At 38.1% G+C, this 22,648-nt stretch overlaps 1 protein-coding gene across 1 annotated transcript; it reads right to left on the bottom strand.

Annotated features, from left to right (window-relative positions):
• Positions 1-11,229: 11,229 nt before the first annotated feature.
• Positions 11,230-19,730, bottom strand: RGS18 (regulator of G protein signaling 18; the record flags this gene model as incomplete). Its single annotated transcript, XM_079536039.1, has 5 exons — positions 11,230-11,487; positions 13,771-13,937; positions 15,936-15,997; positions 18,826-18,927; positions 19,612-19,730. The coding sequence occupies 5 exons, from the start codon at positions 19,728-19,730 to the stop codon at positions 11,230-11,232; spliced, it is 708 nt and encodes a 235-aa protein (XP_079392165.1).
• Between the last annotated feature and the right edge of the window lie 2,918 nt (positions 19,731-22,648).

Raw genomic sequence — 22,648 nt, forward strand, 5'->3', positions numbered from 1 at the left:
TTTCCCCCAAATAGTCAGTTAACAAGTGAGATGTTTTAGTGAAAAAAACTAAGTGAGATAAATACAAAGGAAAATGAAGAGAGTTGTGTTAAAGAGCATGTATTATGAAACATCCCTTTGCTCTGAATGCTAGGAACATTTGTTAGAAAACAGCTTTTTATTAAGTGATGTCCTTAATTCATTGTCATTCACAGTATGGCATCTACCACGTTTCTTCTTCTATTTCAAGTGGTGTAGAACATGTTTAAAAGAGGTTTTTAATTTTTTTTTTTTCTTTACAAATAAGTAGATGAAAGGGAATAAGTGTATTCAAGTCCCATGAAAGGAATTTATTGAGTCCATACTTCTAACAAAAAACTGATGGTAGACCACAGAACATTTCACTTATAAAATGCAAAATCACTGCAACAAATGAAGAAACTACTGGAAAAAAATATTAATTGCAAAATTTCTACTAAAAAAACTCAACTGTCTTAGTGTATTCCATTCTGTTTCTAGAATACTTCTCCACCAACTTTAGCAGAAGCAACCACACATACATTAAAAACAAGCCAGTTAAGAGTTCTGTTTTGTACAATCATTTTAATAAAATATTACCTACCCTGAGTTGTAACAGGAGGCACCTACAAATTCATAACTACTCAGGCCTCTAGCTTTTACCTTCTCACAAAAATGGGAGCCACCTTTTGTCATTTCTGTTGTCTTGCTTCTTTGCTAGTTCCTTATACTCTTTTGACCTTAGAAACCTGGGAAAAGAGTCTTTTGCCATGAGACTATAGATTAACCTCTGGGCATCATCAAAACAACTGAGGGTGGGTTCTGAGATGTTCTGAGAGATGTGATTTCTTGTATGAAAGTCAATATTAATCTGTAGGAAGGAAGGAGGAACAAAATCAATGTCAGTTTGATTGGAATGCTGAGGTCTGTTTGTGTACAGGACACAATCAGCTTCTGAATTTCCTCCCACATACCCAGGCTGATGCCAATTGGCAGGGAGGTCATCCCTTCTTTTTCTAGCATACCATTTTTTTAATACAATTTATTTGGTTCTTAGACAATTGGCATCGCTGGGGGGGAGGGGGGGGGGGGGGGAAAGAAGTGCAAAACTTGATTTTGATTATTTCATCTTTCTGCCAGACGAAATCCTATGAAGTACAGATCACCAAAGGGCAAATTAGGGATTAGAGCAAATCAGGCTCTGTTTCACACAAAGTTCTCCACCTGCTAAGTTGCTGACATAACAGGGAAGGGCAGCCAAGTTGAAATGAGTTTTCTGTCATTGTAGGAGTTTTGGATTTGAACTTTCCACTTGGTTCCCATCCTCAGTCAGTACCCAAAGTACATGCAAAAAAATCTTTACCTCCTTTGGAGCATCAGCTTCGATAAAGTCAGCATAAATCTTTTGGGCTTTGGCTGCGATCTTGGTGGAAGACTTGGTTTTTTTGAAGTCCTCACAAGCCAGCCAGAACTCTACATTCTCCTCGCTGAATTCTGACTTCAGAAACTTCCTAAAAGCTGCCAGGCCATCTGGAGAAAAATGCATGAGACTGAGGGGTAGAAGGAAGCTGAAAAATCAATATAGATTCTATAATGTGTGCATTTATTTGCAGGATATATATTGTCACTTATGTTTCTGAAATTGTTTTGCCCACCAGCCAGCAGCTAGCCCCAGGAGGCTGTTTTGGGGAAAATAAGTAGGGCATGAAACAACAGCAGTGGTAAGGTGATGAAGGGAGTTCTGCCAGTTATTCACAGAGGAAGGCTCCCAAAACCTGCTTTGTATGAGCTGGTCTCTCCAATGCTCATTATTCAAAAAGAAAGCAGGGTCATGGTGGTCTATAAGAGGATTTGGAGCAACTAGACAATCAGGGATGTGAGGCTGACCCCTCTCTAAGCAGCGTGCTGAACACTGATTTGTGCTGTGGCAGTGTGCTGCTCTCAGAGTTGAGGCTGGCCTGGCTAGATAGCTTCTATGCTCCTTTTCAGGTAATGAGTTTCAACTTGAGCAAGGCTTACATGCCACCAGCAGTACTGTGGCTCAGAGTACATGGTGAGGTGGGCAGACAGCAGTGTGCAAACCTGATGGCAATGTCTGTGAGTTGATTTGACATGGTTTTGTTATTTTTAACACTTTTCATCTACTCTTACCTTTATTAGCAAGTAGTGTATCCACAGAGTCAGACCAAGCCAGTGTTTCTTCTGTGTTTGACCTATGGAAACAACATCTATCCTTGAAAATAGCATCATGATCTTTTGCCTGTGCAGGCCATGGTAGCTACTCTATCATTTGGATATCCCATAGAAGGAGCACTTTTTGGGGTGGGGGCATAGAGGGCCCAGTCTCATAAAACAGAATGTTATTTGACACTGGAAAATTCATCCATGAAACAACATTAATAATGTTTGCAATTGATTGAACTACAGTAAAAGCATAGGAGGGATATTAATGTTCTAGAGTACTGAATTCCTTCTCAAGTTCAAATGGATTAGCCATCAATAAGGCACTTACTGCTTGGAATGAGTAGAATTATCTACACAGTTATCATGCTAACACTGGTAACGTTATGGGCTTTTTTCTGCAATTTCTCAGCAATATAGAAGTTTGAATACATGTAAACAAGGGTCAAAGTAAAAACTTTCAGTTCTATTAAACTTGGCTTTGATTGAAATTAACACTTCATGAGCTTTTAATTTAAATCTCCAGCAGGAAAAAAAAAAAAAACTCCCTTGACCAGTATTATTGTTACTGCTTACAGTTTTTGTTTGGAAGAAAACGGTTTCATAAAAATGAAGCACTGTGCAGAGATGTGCCTCTTAGCACACAACTTCTGATGGAATCACTGTGTGCCTACCTGCTTTCCTATGCTATTTTCCTACTTAATTTTCTCAATATCAGGCATCTCCAAATGAACGTTAGTCTCATAACTACCATTTAGCAATAAGGAAGAATAAATCTGACTGGTGACATTGGTCATATTCTGTTTGGTAAGGAGTATATTTCTTCATTAAACCTCAGTTCAATAGTATGCAACTGAAAATTTTTTTGAAATAATTTTTTGTTGAGGAAAAACTAAAAAAATACATAAAATCTGAAAGATATCCTCTAGCAAATCTTGCAGGCAGGTCATTTCAAGAGTCAATCAGTTTTTCATGTTACCTCTAGGCCCTGGAATGTGTTCAAAGGAGGGCAACAAAGCTGGTGAGGGGTCTGGAACACAGGCCATATGAGGAGAGGCTGAAGGAGCTGGGAATGTTCAGCCTGGAGAAGAGGAGGCTCAGGGGAGACCTCATTGCTCTCTATAACTTCCTGAAGGGAGGCTGTAGTGAGCTGGGGGTCGGCCTCTTCTCTCGTGTCATTAGTGATAGGACCAGAGGGAATGGTTTCAAGCTACGGCAGGGGAGATTCAGGCTGGACATGAGGAAGTATTACTTTTCAGAAAGGGTGGTCAGGCACTGGAATGGACTGCCCTGGGAGGTGGTGGAGTCACCGAGCCTGGGGGTGTTCAAGGAAAGGCTGGATGTTGTGTTGAGGGACATGGTTTAGTGGGAGCTACTGGGAATAGGTGAACGGTTGGACTGGATGATCTTGAAGGTCTTTTCCAACCTTGGTGATTCTATGATTCTATGACTCTAAGGACATGTAGTGAAAGATAAAGGATTTACTTAAGCCAGTATCCTGTAATCTACTCCAAATAGACTGAGTAGGTTTTTTCAAACATCCTTTGAATTCTAGTGAAATTAATGCACATTTAAAATACAATTTTTAAAAAAGTTCAGTGGGAATGAAGAATAGGTTTTGCTGACATTTTGCACTGAACAAAGAACTTGAAATAAAACAAATAGTTCAAAGGGCAAGGCCAGAGCAGACTAAGTGAGTAAGTCATTGATTACTCCTTCCCCTCCAAATTTTAGATACAGATTTTCTATACAGTGAAAAGAGGATACGAACACTAGAATACCTGGAAAGGTATCCAATAGATCCCTGCCTCATGTTGCTTGTATTGAAACTGTTATATTTTATACAAAGACCTTGAGAGGAAACCAAGTTTCCCACCCTGTGATTATTTATCTTACACCGTTTACGATGGCATGGGGATTTGAAACTGAATTTACATTCCAGGTGAATGTAATCATCACTTGACTTTCTGGCAGCTCTGGAAATATTTGTATGCCTCTTCCTTCTCATTTGGTAGTAAGGAGGAACTGAACAGTTTGGAAGTGTTTTGTTTCAGTGCAGTCAAAACAAATCATGGAATTTCTTACAGACGCATAAATCATATTTTCTGACTAGCCTCTGTTCCTCAAGAAACCTCACAAATTAATTGTTGTGGAGGCTGAGCATTCTGTGTGTAAGGGCAGGCAGGAAGAACCAGAGGTAATGGAGGGCGTTGTTGGGCTGGCAGAGCATCACAAGCCATTGGCAGTGTCTGTGGTCATGATGGGTGAGAAGCTGGGATATGTGAACACCAGTGTGGAAAAGGATCCCATGTACCACTAGTGCTATTTTCTATGTATATTTGTCGAGAGCTTATGTGATTATATGTAAGAAAAATGCTTTTTTACACTAAGGGCAGTGAGGCATGCCCAGAGAGGTGTGGGTGCCCCATCCCTGCAGATAGCCAAGGTCAGGCTGAATGGGCTCTGAGCACTGATGGAGCTGTGGGTGTCCCTGCTCACTGCAGGGAGTGAGACCAGAGGGACTTTAAGGGTCTCCTCCAACTCAAACTATTCTGTGATTGTATGATTCTATTATGGTGCTACCATGTACTGTAACTGCAGTTATATTTATAATTATTACAGTTGGTTTCTGCATTGACATTTTTAAAAGCAAGTGCTTTTGGAGCTGTTGGTTTACTTCTATCCAACTGCACAAAATGATATTTAAATAAGTAGAAGAAAATGATATATGTATTTATAAATGTGTATGCATGCATACAGGAGGGAAACTGGAGAGCAAATACATTCAGTCTGGATTGAAAAACAGAAATGAAAGCTAAATGTAGCATCATGCAGTGCTCTGTGAGATGTTGTGTGCTAATGCAGTTAATCAGCAGAGAATTTCTTTCAGTGACAGTAATAAACTCTAATTAAAAATAACAAATTTTGGGTGCTTCAGCAGAACAAAAAGCAAAGATAAGACAGTATAAACATAATTCTGCTTCTTTTCCTTATCAGTAATACTATTTGATTTAACATTTATTAGTCAGAGAATGATTTCACTGATTTCATTGGATTTGGATGGGAATGGCAAGCAGAAGTGACAACAAGGAACCAAAATCATCATTGTACAGTGTAAGGGGGAAGGAAAACAAAAAGTGTCCAGATCATTTAAAAGTTGACCATCTCATAAAGAGCCTAAGATTAAAATAGCCATAAAAAACAACTCACTTCACTGGCATTTTTTGTTCCACTGTCTGACTGTCACGGGTAGGGCAGAATTTCTTTTCCTGACTGATCTTCAAGCTGAAGGTGATATGATAGCAGGAACAATACAATTAGCACGTGCATCCCCACAAAGTACAGTGCAAGCTGACAGGCTGCTTTTAACACCTCCTTTACAATTTTCTCTTTCAGAACTATGGCTTATTTTTCAGCAGTGGCCATGCTATCTTACAGTTATGCTCTGAACAACATCTTATTAGAGAAATCATCTTACTGACTGTGGAACAGCAGGATGCAGAATAGGTTCAGTGCACCTAGCTAGAAAATTCTTCATTGTATTTCTTTGCTCTTACTATTGTATCTGCTCTAAGCACACCTGCGACTTATCCGTTACCTTACACATCTCGAAGGTCTAAGCCCTTGAAGTGTTTGTCTCTCATTTATTCAAACAAGTCTTCTTACACTGATGCTGCTACAAACAATGAGGTCATGTGGTATCTGAAAACTGTAAAGCAGCAGTTTCTTCTGCTCTTACTGATACTTCATTCGGTGTGATCTCTTCGAAGAGCACCACTCCGTCCCAGAAACGTACTCATATAATTTTTCCTTTTGCTGTGATATCTCTTTTTTTATTCTTTTCTTCTCGACACTTTTCTTTCTCAGTATATTCCTTGCTCCCTTGCTCTCCTGAACCAGGAGGCTTTTACTTTCAGGCCTCTCTCCTTGTGGTGCAGCCTGATCCTTTACTGCCCTTACCCAGCTTCCTTTATTCTCCTTTAATAGAGAAATATATATATATATATATATTAGCTTAAGAATAAGATGAATGTTGGTAAAAGAACAAATGGATATAAACAGTAAAAAAGTTTCATTGGGAAAACAGAAGGCTTCAGAAAGTGCCATTGATAATTTTCCCCAGTGGGGTTTTTGTCCTCTTTACTTCTCTGTACTTCAAATATAGAGTCTGATACATTCATGAAAGAGATTATTTTACATTGTCGCCTTTGATAATATGAAACTAGGAACAACGACCCAAGGTACCCCTTTGAGCCCTAATTTCTTAATACTGAGCAAGATTTCTGGCAGCAAAATGAAGCTATTGGGTTTTTTTTTTCTGCAGATTTCTTATCTTTGAATCCACTTGCTTCTAAAAGTAATAATAGAATGACAGAAATAAGAACTACCATCTTTATTCTCTGCCATTAGTTATTTGGTCTAATTTCCACAGAATATATACCATGAACTATAAAATAGTGCCAGACAAGACCAATATTTTACTGAAATTTCATAAGGAGAAAAACTGTCTCGGTATTACAACACATCCATCAGCTACTTGTGCAAATGTTTTGGTTATTCATAATACACTACATCAAACAAGCAAGCTCTCTATTGACCTGCAATGGATTTACGAGTGTGCTGCCTTTGGCGGATGGTAACAGAGCTAGAACTGTAGGAAAGGGAATGTGGAGGTGTTGGTTGCACATTTCATCCTTCACCCCTATTGCTTGATAAGGACCAACATCCTTTATGAAAAGGTATTGGCTGATTGGAGCAATTAAGCTTATCATTTAGTGTTCTGCTTAACCACACCTGAGCTAGATAGCAGTATTTACCAACTCTTCAGCTCGCACTATTGATGTATTAACCTAAGAAATCACTTGCATTTTTTATATATTCCTAAAAGAGTTGCCTTGTACTCACCTTAGTGCAATGTGAGCAAATGTCACGCTCTCCCACAAAAGTTTTAGAGTGTTGCTGTCAGGTTCAATATCTTAATGCCCTTCAGCACTTGGCCTTTGTTGAATCCATTCCACAGCCAGTCTTGTTGGATATTACTCCATATAGCATAACCTCAGGAGGAAAATGAAGGTTCTCTTGATCCAAGCAATACAAGTAAATTTACCGCCTTTCTTAAGTTGGAAGATGACCTAGGCACTGCTGGCATCCTAGTGAAATGGAACCACCTGTCATAGCAGATGCAAATCCATTTTAATCACAGCACTATGTAAATCCGCATCTTCCACCTTCCAATAATACGGTGTGGACAGCTTACAAACGCATTTATTTATTTTTTTTCCATGTGAATAACTTTGTGTATCTTCAGTATGCCACAGAGCTATTTTGCATAAAGAAATTAGCTGTTATTTTCCACCCAAGCAATGTGTCCCTTCAGGTGAAAGATTTGATTTCCAGAACAATCTGTCAAAATGTTTTTCATCATGTTGTGCTCCTTATGTACATGATTTCTAAGTGCTAAACAAACACAAATGTTGACTAAAGGGGAATTGGAAGCAATTCTCAGAACAAAACTACGCAAACTTGAAGAGTTTAAGTTAGTACTACTCAGCAGATTGTTTGTCCCAGATCTTGTCCTGGATGAACAAACTACTATTTTTATAGCAGCAGATTAACAAAAGTTCCTATTTGCACAAGAAGCCTGTATGGTGCAAACTTAAAGGGCAGTATCAGAATCTCGCACTTGGAGATGGGGATAAATTGTACCAACACAATAATATATAAAAAGTAGGCATGATGTCATAGAGAGCTCCTGAGCCATAATTCACTGTATCAGTTGTCTTCTGTGTCTTGCCTTGCTGGCGGTGTGTCCCAAACCAAGATGGGATGAGTAATGGATCAAAGGGAAAACCAATACACCAGTGTCCTTGATTGTGAAGAAACAAGTTTCTAAAACACTAGAAAATAGCACAGCGAAGAAACAGCTGCTTGGGAATTGTAGTTACGTTCGGTTTCAGCTTAACCTTCTGTTCTGCTTGAAAACTAGGTATTGACTTTCACAGGGTTGTTTTTCACACTACTTAATTTTAACTAAGTTTTCTAATGAAGCGAAACATAAAGTCTGATTCATAATAACTCCTCTTGTGAGTTGACATCTGAGATGTTTACGCCAACGCATGTTGTTTAGGAAAGTAGGGATAAAAGCTTTAAAGTAAAAACAGGCAGCTTTCACGGCTCAGTTCTCACTGGCCGGTGTTAAAAAAAAAAAATAAGAAAAAGAAAAAGAAAAAGGAAGATGGCAACAAGACAGCAGGAGAAAAGAAGAAATGGAGGCAAGCTGGATGTTGGATAGAGGACTGATATTTATATCTTTGGCATACAGCCACACAGGAGCTAAACGGTCATTTGATTGAGACTTTTGACTGTAATGCAAAAAAAACAGAGGGGGGTCTAACACAGGTATCCGAGCAAGGTGTTCATGCATGAGCATATAAAGCACTGAAGAGAAGATGATTTTATGCTTTTTTTTTTTTTTTTTTTTTTGTTCAGTTGGAGCCTTTCAATGTTATGCATGGAAAATAATTTGGAAGGGAGAGGGAACTGTATTCAAAGTTAATTAAGGCAGCTGAGCAGCTGGGGACAAAAAGAAAGGAGAGAAAAAATAACCTGCCATTTGTGAGTCACTTACTTGCCTCTATACACCACAGCTTCTAAGAGCCACATTATCAATTGCCTCCAGTTGCGGTAGAAGGAAACCTTTCTTTTCCTTTGAGATTCATTATGTTAGAACTCAGTCCTCTTGTTTCTTGTCAGAACAAATATTAATTAAGTTGTCATTTGCACAATATCAAATCCCAAAAGCCAAAGAAAAGATGTGAAGATGTGTATTTTGATGTCCCTCAAGCTAACAACAGCAGATAATAATTCAGTTAATTCAATGCATCTAATCAGAACTAGGTAAAAGAAAATAAAAAGGCAACAAACATCTGTGCTACAGAATTCTGTAGATTATTTCCCGCATACATTGGAGCTGGAGACTTTACTTATGTAAGGCACAGAGTGAAGTGTTTATTTAGGGTAAAGTGTTGTTAAGAGGTATTTTGAGAGCTCTTACTGAATACTGAACAACACACACAAATCCAAAAAGCTGCTACATAATGTAATTCCCAATAAAAATATATACCCAGCAGGCTTCGTATGTATTATTCACATCAAGCCAGCAAAACAAGAGGATTTATTTAATTGTGGCATTGATTCTGCCAAACCTAGAGAAGCCCAGTGATGATTTCTGGCACTGTCCATGCTATAAATACATCCCTGCAGAGCTAGCCTTCAATCTGATCAATCCTGTCTCTCTGAAGCACAGAGAAGTGTCACGGACTTGTACTAAACCTGTTTAGTTCATCTTCCAGCACTTGTTTTTCTGCCACAAAAAGGAATCTCCTCTAGAAAGCAGATAATTCTGTCCTTTTGGTTTATCTTTGTGCCCTTTGTCTTCCTTTCTCTGAATTTATCTCTACTTTCTTCTTATAGTAGTTCCCATGGCCTCAGTCTGCTGTAAATCATGGTTCATAGTTATCTCTGAAAAACATACATGCATGAGTAGCTACCAAGAATAGCTTATTTGTTTGTTGTAATTACAAAACTCATGCAAGGGACTAGCACTGTCAGTACTACAGAATGATGGTTGTGAGGAAGGCCTCCCTGGCGATAAGCAACATTTTCCATGTTCCTGTGAAAGGAAACAAAGGCGCCTGCTGACTTCTATTTATCACTGCAGACAGTTTTGAGTAACTGCTTGGGTTTTTTGCTAAGAAGGAAATGTCTTACTCAAAGCACTGTATTTGTCATTTCTCTGGGTTTTGGAGCAGTAGTAAATGCATTCTTTTACATTTATTTCGTCCATGGCAAGAGCAAATATTAGATTCCGTGAAGGTATGAAGTAACATGATCACCAGTTGAGAATCTGGTGGCAAACATACAGGTTTTACGCCTGTGTTGTAACAGACCCACTGTTATCTCTCAAGTGAACTATCAAGTATGGCATTTGAGAGCTGATGTGACTCTGGGCAGCCTGGTCTAGTGGCTGGTAATCCTGCACACAAGTGTGGGGGTTGAAACTAGATGATCATTGTGGTCCTTTTCAACCCAGGCCATTCTATGATTTCAGAGGATGCTATTTATGGAGGGGAGCACACAAGAGAGCATTTATGTGCAGTATTGGATAGTCAGCTTTAGGACACAGAACTGCATACTGAGAACAACAGTTGATTGTGTTGTTTAACTGGCCTCATACCTAGCTTAGCATGGGGGAAAAGCATGCTTCCTTCTAGACAGACATATGCATCCACATGACCAGACGTTGAATGACACGTATTGTGTTAAAAGGGCATTCTTAGCCCTTGACTGCTGCTCATTCAGTTGGAAAGAAAAAAGAAAAAAAGAGAATACAAAAATTTGATAGCAAAGCTATTTTATACAGCATAGTTTAAATATAAAGAAAAGATGTACAAGAAGACTATATAATATATCCCTATAAAAATTAAATAGGCATTCTTATCATCCTCTTGAAATATGCAATAGCTAAATTTTAATTATGCAGTAGCTGTAGTTAAAATCCATATAATTTTTACATTTCACCTAACTAATGTTCCCATGTGTTCTGCAGTATGAGTAAGTACTACAAATATTCCATGCTTAGTGTAGGAAATACTACAAAAAAAAAAAAAAATCATGTGCAAAGGTTAGCTATACAGATTCAAACTGTGACAAAACTGTCTTACGATACAGGCTCAGAATACATGATGGGTGTTATCAAATAGCGTTTTAGACAACATTTTTGTCAGAAACTCAGATTCTTCTTTCTAATATGATAACAGCTCCTGCTTGAGTTACAAAAAAATACTGTACAAAAGCTTCACATGACACCTCTCAGCAATAAGTTGCCTGATTGTCTACAGTAAATGGGATTGCTCACTAGCAACAAAACTATGACCTGGTATGAATGCATGCAACTTTGCTTGCCACTTATTTACACCACCTAAGGATTTGTAATTTATAACACATGTACAATTTGCTTGCAGTGGCTAGAATTCATGAGGGCTGAATTCCCTATTGCCAGATGGTAAAGTCTGGTCGCACACCCTGGAAATCATTGACAGTGAAGGACCGTGATCGTCTCCTAAGAGTGGGACGACCAGGATTTCTCCCCTTAACCAAATTCAAATAAAGATCAGATCTTAGGAAGCGTGGATAGCTGTCTTGCTCCATCAGCCTGTAGACTGTGTTTTGTGCTGCATCAAAGGTGGTGATGACGGGCTGCTCAATATTCTGACTTGTAACTTCTTTGGTTTTAAAGTCCAAATTCACCTGGAGAATGAGGAAAAGTGTACTTATTTAACGTGCATTAACACAATTCTTTGTGTTAATCAAATATTAAATATTTGATTAACACAAAATAAACAATATCTAGCAAAGATATTGTACATTGGTGAAAGAGTTTTCTGATAAAAAGGACTTTCAATCCTGTATATTACGCAAGATTAATGCCATAGAATTAGAGTATTCCTTTTCAGTTATGGCTGCCAGAAAGTCTACATAAATGTGTCACTGGTACACTGAAGAACTGATAAAATATCAGTTAAGATACAACCAACACATTTTGATGTGGTAGTATCTGATTAAAAGTAACTCACTATCAGCAATCTTGGAATAGTTGCTGCTGCCAAGTTTTGCATCACCAGCCTAAGGCTGAACTCCTTCCCTTTTCATTTAAGAGACATGTAGAACTTTGTCTCCTTAGAATGCAGTAGTGTATATTAAAGATTTCTAGATGCTGTATGGGGTTTTGATGGCAGGAGGGTGAGAAAATTCTAAGAATTAAAATATTAAAATAATTTTAGTGAGTTTCTGGAGGCTTTAGAGATGTGGAAAGCACATCAAAATGATCATTTATTCCATGCACTGGTGCATTCTTCCTGGGAAGATTTCACACAGAAATCATAGAATCATAGAGTCATAGAATGGCTTGAGTTGGAAGAGACCTCAAGGATCACCAAGCTCCAACTCCTCTGCTACTGGCAGGTTGGCCAGCCACCATATCCAATACTAGATTAGGCTGCCCAGGGCCCCATCATTAGGTTACTCTTGGTCAAAGTATGACTTCCATGCTCTGTCCCCTCCCCAGCTTTCTTCCTGCTCACCCTTTTGTTTGTCAGTCTCAAGGCATGACAATATCAGGGCTCAATGTCCTACCATAATTGCTCACAGATTATTTAGCAATGATAAGTTCCGGCTCAAATAATTAGAGAATCATAGAATGGCTCGGGTTGGAAGGGAGCTTAAAGATCATCCAGTTCCAACACCCTGCCATGAGCATGGCTGCCAACCACTAGACCAAATTATGGGTTTTTCTTTTTAAGTAAGATCCACCCACTGAGATGCTGCAGGAGAGGAGTAAAAAAGGCTGTAAGTTTTGAAAGTGGCACTAGTAAGCCAGGCCCCTGTCAAAAGTGGATCTGAATGTTATATATAGTCTGTGAGAATTATGGGTGGAGATTGCACCATTTTGTAATCCTTCTCTTAAAATAAGAATTACACTTATTTCACCTTTGTTACAGGGAAGTAGCTGTTGGAGTTGAACTTCTGCTCTTCTAGCAAGTTTAAAAAAAAATACAAGGGAAAGGGAGAATTGGCAAGTGCCATATTTCTGTTCAACCTTGACAGAATTAGAGGAAAATGTAAGTCCAGAATACCTACTGAGGAGGCTGAGCTTGATTTCAGTAAGAGCTCATCATCTCCTTCCCAAGTAGGCAAAAAGAAAAAAAAAATAGTGTTCTTTTTGCTCATTTACAGTATGATTCCTTCATAACACATTTCAGAAAAATGAAGAATTGTAAATATTCAGACTTTTTGCACTACTATAGTAATAAAAAAAGCCCTTCATGTTAATTAGTACTGACATAGCAACTTGTTTTTATCTGTGTGCTGTCAGTAACATAGCAAGAATGCTCAGCCAGAGCTTTGAGGATGGAGAACATTAATCATGAAAAATCTTTGCTTAGAACATTATCACTATCATTTAAGGAATATGTTTAATTTAAATAAATTCTTCTAGCCTCTTTCAGTCTTTTGGCTTATTTAAAACAAAAGCTTCTGGGTCTGTAATCATTTGACAAATAGTTTAAGAGAATGGGAGAATTATTCTGTTGTTCTGGAAGCAGCATTGACTACAGACAGATAATACTTCAAAAATGCTAGCTGATATGTTTCATGGCAGCATTAACATTTATCATTGCTATTTTTCACTAAATGAACTGTGTGTATATATATATATGTATATGTGCATATATATCCTGGCTTTATAGACCAACAGGAATCTTTGATTCCCGTGATCTAATATTCAAACTCAGAGTTGTATACTTAGAAGAGCAATAAGCAGTGGGTTTTGTAAGGAACCTGGAGATGAATAAACTAAGCAATTACTTCCAGGCTTCCTTCCAAAGCTTTGACATGTAAGATACAGTCTCCTTAAGTCAGTGACAGCACAATTAATGGTTGTTACTGTTTCTGGACACAGACTTCTTAAAAGCAGATTTCATCAGATGCAGTTGTGGAAAACACTGTGTACGCTGAAGAATGTTTTTACTGTACCTCTTTTGGAGCATCTTTCCGTATGAATGTTTCATAAATGGTCTTAGCTTTTGGGAAAAGTTCGTTTGTAGTTTTACTCTTCTTGTAATCCTCACAAGCTATCCAGAACTCAATGTTCTCCTCACTGAACTCCGTTTTCAGAAATCTTGTGAAGGCATCCAATCCATCTACAGAAGGGAATATTGAATTGTGTTAAATGAATATATATATATATTCATATCTCCTTATCAGACAGTTAATATCTTCAGGCAGTCTAAGCAAAGTCACAAAACGGGTTGTGCTCCCTTTAAATTACATTGCATCACAGATCATTATTTTAAACTGCATAAAGGCTTTAAAATAAGTGCATGCTGTAACTCCCATGACAGAATTCTCATTATTGATTACCAAGACCTTAGGAATGGAAGCAATCAAATCATCTGTATGTATCTGGAAGTGATGGAATTTGCTAAATATCAGATTGAATTAGGGTAACCCAAATGCAATGAGAATGTCTGCCCACTGCAGCTGGATTATATGTGTGTCCCTCCAGAATGGAAGGACGATGACATATGTGCATTTGATATCTATGTAAGCAATGGGCCATTTCAAATAATGGCCATCTTGGATCCTATTACTGTTTTAGGAACAAACTGCACCAAAACTGACAAATTTCTTAGGTCCATTGAACATGTTTTCATTTTTAAGATTTTGGTCTTGCAGTCAGGAATATTTGAATAAAATTCAAATGAAAGTGATGTAATAAATCTTAGTCATAGCCATCATGAAGAGTCAGTTCTTTGGCCAAATGTTGCCTCCTATAGCTCTTATTATTTGTAAAGCAAATGATTGTTGCCTTGGTACACTTTGTATATTCAGTGCTGAATCAATCATTGATTCTCGAGAGTTTAAAACCACTGAGATTGTGGCTCTAGATGGATTTATCTGTATGAAAGGGAGTACTAAGGATGTGGGCCAGAAATGCTGCTCCTAAGCTAGAGACTTGATATCCCCAAACTTTTTAGATCTTCTGTAGTCCATTTAAATATCTCTTATTTTCCCAAAGTTAACAGAAGACTAAAATAATCTAGCTCCAATGTAACAATCAACATTTAAACCAACATTGAAAGGATGATTTGGCTAAACTTTTTATATGAAAATCAATACATTCCACTAAGAGCAATGTTTCCAAAATGATCAGTTCACTCAAGTTCTGGTCTTCAAGCAAAGTCCCAATGCCAGTAAGTTGTTGACTAAGTTCAGAATGAAACTTGCAGACAATATACAAAGATACAGTATCATTTTCAGGCAAACTCAGACCTTTTTTTGCTATTTTTATCTTGGATAAAAAATTTGCTATTTTATCTTGGATTAGAACTGAGAAGCATTTTCTCTCAAGTTCTCCTCTACTATAAGCTTATTTCAATATTATCTCTATGTCACACATGGCTAGTTATCCCTAATAGAAAAATAATGGCTATAAAATGTGTAAGAACAAAGAGGCTGTCACTTCATGAAAGATGAACTAAGAATACTGATGATAATACAAAAAAAAATTAGCCTTTATTATACAAGCTGTATAATAAGACTGGACAGGAACAACGAGATACTGGGCAGAGGCCAAATGATGGATGAGACTGCCAGCAGATTTCTAACCATTTTTTAAGACTGCCATTTGGGATTTCTGTGGTAATACAGCAGTTAGCTCATCTGAACATAGCTCTTCTTTTTGACAATACTGAAAAATGTAGTCTAGAAAAGATAAGATAGCCTTCTGCTAATGTGAGTGAATGATGTTCTAAATAATTGATGAGCATGCCACTATTATAATGGATTTTTCCAAGAGTCTGATTAGAATTCATACAGCAGAAAAGCATTTTATTCATTAAAGAACAATTTAATTACCTTTGGCTGCCTTTTACTAGTTACTGCAGAAACTCTTCACTTCCTATCACTTTGTCCAATAAAATACCAAGCTTAGAAGTTATTTTCAACTACTTTCAGTAGATGACAGCATGCTGTAGCCTAAGCACATGAGCAGAGCAGGAACACATGCTGCTATAAATGACCCAACGTACCTAATTTAGGTAACTGACAGATCTATTTAAGTGCACAACTGCGTTTTGTAATTTTCCATCAGTGTTTCACCAGCACAGTCTTCAGGAAGAGAAGAAAAGAGTACTAACCTTTTTGGGAAAGCAGTTTGTCAAAAGATTCGCCCCATTTCATTGCTTCTTCAGGAGACACACTGCTTAAGAAACAAAATATGGTTTTTTGGAGCTGTGCATGCTGTGTATTCATCAAGTTATTTTGATATGCTATCAATTGCTATTATTGCTCTGGGCCATTTCACAAAGTGGTAAGATTCTGTTGCCTTAGGAGCTCTATTACAGACTTCAGAAACATAGAGTGTAACTTTTTTTGACTCTTTCTGAAGAGTTGCCTTTTTTTTTTTTACCTTTAAAAAATAAAAGATCAGAGCAGAAATTTTTTCTTCTAATGTTTATGTTGTGTTTCTGTGAGGAATCTTTGAGGAAATAGAGGTGATGCAGTATGGCAAAACTCACAAGGGAAGCAGGTTAGTCACCTGGTTAGTTAGTAAAAATACTGTTGCAGAGATGTGGTTCTGAGGCTGCATTACCACAGCCTATTTGTGATGAAGTACGGGAAGTTCAATAGGCTGTAGACGAAGCTGCAGTGGTATGGTTTAGCTGATAAAGTTTTCTAGGGTATAAGCACTTACAGTCTGGTTTGTTCACCACAAACATGTTTCAAATGTCACGTTATTCTGAGGTGCTGCACTCAATTCACAAAACTCCACATATTCTTCACCATCTGTGCCAAGTTAGATGTATTTCTCAATTATTTCCAATATTCTGTCTTAGAGAAATATACAGGTAGGAAAAAAATATTCATATTCTTCCAAATAAAAATTTCTTTGTTTTTGTGCTGTATCGGTTATCCCTATACATACACATACAGGAATTGGCACAAGGCTGGCATTAACTTTACCATGCTAGGACTATGCCTTAGTTCTAAGTCTGAAGAATGAGTATTAACATTTAGAACCATTTTCATTTGGTGACATAGCATTGTACTCTGAGAGTGGGAATGTCCTCATTTAAGCAGCTTGTCCAGGGTTAGTTGATAGTGGAGCTGAGAACCAGAAGAACTTGTTCTGCATTGAACACTTTTGGAAAAGATGCCTCTTTCCTGCCCCAGGCTCACATTTTTCTGCTGCCTGATTTACATAGCTTGGGTTCCCTTGGCAAAATCTGTAGTCACATGAATTTTAAACGAAGGGAAATTCCAATGACTATGAGAGGGAATTTAAGCCAGTAATGCTCTCAGTTTTGTATAAAAAGTAAAAGGAGGATTTTTATTTTATACTTTTACAGGTGTCATGTGTCTCCTAGCTGAAGTCATTGCTTATAGGAATGAAATTCTTAGCTAGGGAGAGACAAACAGTTCTCAAGGCGTACAAATAATGGAGAACTGAAATGTGAAAAATGAACGTAGGCCAATAAAGCAGGGGAATTCTGGATTCAGGGAAAGCGAGACCTCACTCCCTCACAGAGTTTTTAATTATGGGAAGTACAGAGAGTGCAGTTCTCTGAACTGTGTGTGCTTGTACATCTGGGAATAATGGGTTACTACAGCCACAGAAATGAATTTGGTAATGGTGAAAGATAAACCCTGGCAGCTTCAGAGCACATACACAGTCCAGTAGTGCACACAATGCTGGAGAAGTTCTTTGCTGGAAGCTCCTAGTGTGATTTCTTCATTTTCTTTCAGAAAGAAGCAGCTTCACAGATCCCTAAGACATTGCCATACCAGGGAGTGCTGCCATAACAAAGAGAAACCAGAACCTGGGTGTGAAATACCCAGCAGTACTCAGCCACCTAAATAAGAATGAGCACTGAAAAGGTGTCGTCTGCCTACAGGTGGCATGGAGGCTGTGCTTTCTCCTTTTAGGTACAATCTTTGCACAGTTTTACGTGTCTGGAACTGAGGAACTGAAAAAGGTTGTTTGCAACACTCCTTTACCTTTGTTCATAGCTTCAAGATCTTTCAAGTGAACTGTAGAACCACTGAATTAAGCAGAGCAGCACAACAAAGAAAGTTGGGGGGAGTAGGGGGGAAGAGAGGTTGAGGGAAACATTGAAATCCTCCCCTGGGAACATGGAAAGGAAAGTCTTTCAGATCATGAGTACTGCTATCATTTGGATAGCCACGATATTTATTTACACATATGAGACAGCATTCTGGTCAAAGCAGTAGATGTTGGCACCTAAAGCAGTAATTGCTTGAACAACATTAACAAGACTTAAAAATGAGATAGGAATCTCTGATTGTGTTCTGCAGTGGACAGAAAGGAGCTACTAATTTATTAGTCCTTGGAGTTGCAGTACTTCTGCAGTACTTTTCACTCAAGACCTGTAAGTGTAATTCTTCTTGTATCTCTGAGATTCTGGTGTCCTGGTGAGGTCAAGAACTAAGTTGTCACTGAATTTAACAAAAATAGTATTTCACTCTACATCTTTATGGGAAATAGTGTCATAGGGACAATATTACAGCAGTGTTTAAACATCAGTATTTGAATTTGGGAGGCAAGACAGTGTTTTGTCAATACTGCAATTATCAAGGAACTATATATCCAATATTTGAGATGCATCCAGAATTCTTTGGAAAATCTGTTTTCTCAGGATCTATATGATTTCCTTCTAAACAGTAATTTTTAACCTCCATTTCTGAGTAAATGCTTGCTAGAGACAACAAGTGGACTAAGAAAAATGCTGTTGGCATGAGTAAAGATTTTTATATATATGCACATGTGGGCTATAATCTGCTCTTAGTGGTGTGAAAACACTACTGGTGAGTTCTTTTGTTCTATGCCAGATAATTCTATACTATTTGTATGCTTGAGTTAGATAGCCAACTTTAAATGAAACAGATTTTGAAAGTATTACTCTCTGCCAAGTCTGAATGCACACACACATACACAGGAAATGTTCTGGGTCACATTGAAACTTCCTAGAAGAAATCCCTATCATCTCTGCCTTTTATAATGCCTACCTTGATGCTTTTGTCAAGTTTGTCGGTTTACCAAGATGTTCAGCTTCGTGTAATTCCGATTTCTGCAGGAGAAGGCTCAGTCTGTTTCTCTTCTGCTTTGCTCTACAACAGAGTTCAAGTAGCTTTTAAATCAACTTTGTTAAAAGGTTTTTTCCAGGCATTTCTTTGACTAATGTCTCTGCCTCTGCACCACAGGTCCACAAAGGTTCACTTCCACTAGTATTTCTAATACTTCTCCTGTTTATATTATTCACATTAATGAATTTCTTTTTCAGATATTAACATGAATTGCATATGAAGCACTAGCAAACAGAAGTGGGAATCTTTTCTTTTTCAATGCGTTTTCCATGAATTTTGAAGGAGAAGGGTGAAATTTCATATTAGGAACATGAGCACAGTTCAAGAGCACATGAAACAGTTGGTTCAGCATCTTCTACTTTTAATGTTCTGCAAAGAAAAAAGGAAGCAGTGCTTCCTCACACTTGCAGTCTTTACAAAGAATATTTTCCAGATCATACTTAGGGTTTAAAAAGCATTTTTCAGAACTTTGTGAAACCCGCCTTTCTTATTTACTTAGTTTATTTATTTGTTTTTTGTACCTAAAAACTATTTCCTTGATGAATGAATATTTCATGTCTACAATTCCCAGGCTTGCAGTTCACCAATTTTTACACACACTGGTCAAAACGAGAAAGATCTGCGCCCTAAATTCACACCCACGAGCTATGTTGGAAGAATCCTCTGAGTAAACAACACTCAAATTGTCAGCATGACCTTAAAACTTACCCGGGCTTGCTTGCTTTATTTGGCTCTTCTTTAACTGTTGATTTCATGACTTTGTAATAGGATTTATCCTTCGAAGCAGAAATGTTCAGTTGAGGGAACAAAAGAAGTGGGTTCTCCATCTTCTAACAAAGTGTCCCAATTTTACAGAACGCTTCTCTAAGTTCCTTACAGCGGTTTCATCTCTATACGCGGTGCATTCAGCAAGGCGTGTTCTCGGGCTGGGTTCCCCCAATTGGCTGTAGAACAGTTTCCAGAGCAGGTTGTGGGAAGGAGGAGGTTTGCCACCTTAGCTGTCAGTGCAGCTGCAGGCACACAGGACTTTAAGTAGAGTTCTGCTTTTACAGTCGTCATTTAAGGAAGTGAGATTACAACTTTGCAAAATGGCCGTTGCTCTTACGGACAAACGCAGCTTTTAGCAGAGCGATTCCTGCTTCTGTGCTCATGGCACTCCACATCCTAGAATAATTAGGAGATGCCACCATCTTCTCCCAAAAACGTGTAAAAAGTGCGTATAGCTCCTCTAAAATGAACTTTAATGAGAATCACTTTGTAGTACAAAATGGATAACGTTACCGCTAAGCTCCTAGAAGAACTTCCAGCTGACCTTAAATTGCCTTCTGCAATCTCAGATGCCATACGCTGAACACAGTTAGCTCTACCTACAACATGCTAACTGGAATCTCAGCATTTCTGAGGCTACAAGAGCCTGATGACACAGTAGTTGATAAAATATTTTTGAAAGCAGAAATTTGGTGTTTTGCAGCATTTTTCAGAAGTATTGAACACCTACTTCTAGTTTCAACCTTGTCCACTTACAGCTTCTCATTTATCTTTTGTATCTATGGCTTTATTTTCACTTACAGTCCCCCAGCCTGGATAAAAACTCTTTCAATACACACACACACAAAGTGATTTCTTCTCATTTTGATACTGAATAACCAAAAATTTCTTACTCCAATTTGCATAACCTAAATGTGCTAATTTCTTAGGCTAATTGTCACAAATTAGCTCTTAATGTACAAGCTCGTTCTTGGTTAAATTTCTCATTCTAGTAGAATTTGTGTTGGAGATGCCACAGGAATAATAAATTTACCAAAGAAACCACTGTTAGTTGAACAAGAGGTTGGAAAAGAGCAACTGGCATGATGGTCCCAGAGAAAGTCTCCTTGCTATAGCTAAGTGATACCGCAGTTCATTGAGTCTTCCTTCTTAACACCAGTGACTCACTCTGATAATTCAGATAAGATACCTGGCCTTGAGGAGAAGGCATGACCTCATCCCCTTCCCACAGTGTTGGCTAATTCTGTGCACTCACTGACATTCTGCTGAGTTCAGGTCCTACCATGGCCCCTTCCTTGTGGCTGCAGGGCTGAGGAGGAGGGGAAGTACTCAGAGTCCAAGGAATTAAAAAAAATTTTGCTGCTACTCCAAATTCCTGGAATATAACATCTCCCTCTCTATACGTATATACTGATTTTTTATTTTTTTATTTTTTTGAAAAAGGAACAGATAAAAAGTGCTCCATATTACCTCTGTGACACACATTTTAAAATCAGACTGAATGGAAAATCTTCAGTGCAAAACTGCTTTTTGTAACCTGAGCACCTTTGAGAAGAAGGGCTATGGTTTTAAACATTTTCAGTTTCAGAGTAGGCTTATGTATCATATCCTGCCTATTGACATTTCTTTAACCATAGCTTTCTTTAATAATATATTCTGCCTTTTACCAGTAAGTAAAAAATAAACAAAGAATGCATTATTTTATTTCACTGCTCCTTAACAGAGATGGTCATATGAAATCTTTGTTTTCAGCTTTTACAGCTCTGTAATGCTAAGTGCTGATCTGTCACTGCATGCCTGAAAGCCTTGTCCAGTCCACTCTTACATGCCCCCAAAAGCAAACGATGTTTCTTTAAATAAGACTGTACCATGGTGTGAAAGTGGTACCAGTCCAAATGCAGCATCTCCTGAGAATTCAGTTGGACATTTTGAAAGAAAATACAGAATCACTACAATCAATCTTTCTCTTTCTTTTTTTTTTTTAAATTTTTCCATTTAAAGAAAGCTAATATTAAACCCTGTCCCTGATGTAGCCAAATGACATTAAAGTCAGCCTGTGTTTTGTCAGCAATGGTGCTGGTGCTAATAAGCATCTCTGTTTTGCACTGCAGGCTGCAGTTGTTATAGCAACGGTATTAATGACCCTGTAAATGCTTCTGGGATGGTTTATATACTGCCAGATGATGAGCTAGAAAAGCGAGTACGTTATTTTAAGCCAGAAAAAGCAGACCCGGAATATGATGTTGATGACATGACTTCAGCCTAAAAAGCTCTGAAGAAATTCAGGCTGAGAACTGATGTCTTAATTAGCAACCATTTTTCTGACCTCTGAAATATATTTGCAAAGCTTTCACAGATAATTGAATAGAATATGCATTTTCAGAAGTACCTTTACTTGACACAAACAGCAAAATTGACTAGATCACAAAGTGCAAGATGGGAAGCACTGATCTCTTTGGGCCTATTCCTCAGCTGAAATGTCTCTGCACAGACTGCTGTCAGGGTTTGGTAGGGATCCAGCTCAGCTTGTGATTAAGTCACGCTTGAGTTAGGTAGAACTTAGAACTGCTCTCTGTGAGAGAAATATTGACTGATAGCATTAGCTATAAAGACTTTGTATTATACACTGGATATAAATTTTTTTTCTTTTTTTTTTTGTAAAGGTGAGCTCTGAATAATTCAGATTTTCATGTTAGCTGAAAACAAGTGAAGTCCTAACTGAGCTCAGCTGAGCACTGGGAGCTAGAGCACAACCAGAAGTGCTTCTTTCTAAGCGACATCTTTCTTCAAACATATTTTATTGCTGGCCTGGCATGTGTAAACCTTGCCACCTTCACATCCATGCTTGTGTTCCAGTATTGCTCAGGCTTCTCCAAAACCAAGTTCTGCCATCGTTCTTACTCAATCTTCTTCCACCAGCTGTATGCCCTCTGTGGGGTTAGGTTTATTTTCTGCTGAAGGGAAGTGATACCCATCT

This window comes from Tetrao urogallus (genome assembly GCF_951394365.1).
Source record: "Tetrao urogallus genome assembly, chromosome: 5".
Lineage (NCBI taxonomy): Eukaryota > Metazoa > Chordata > Aves > Galliformes > Phasianidae > Tetrao > Tetrao urogallus.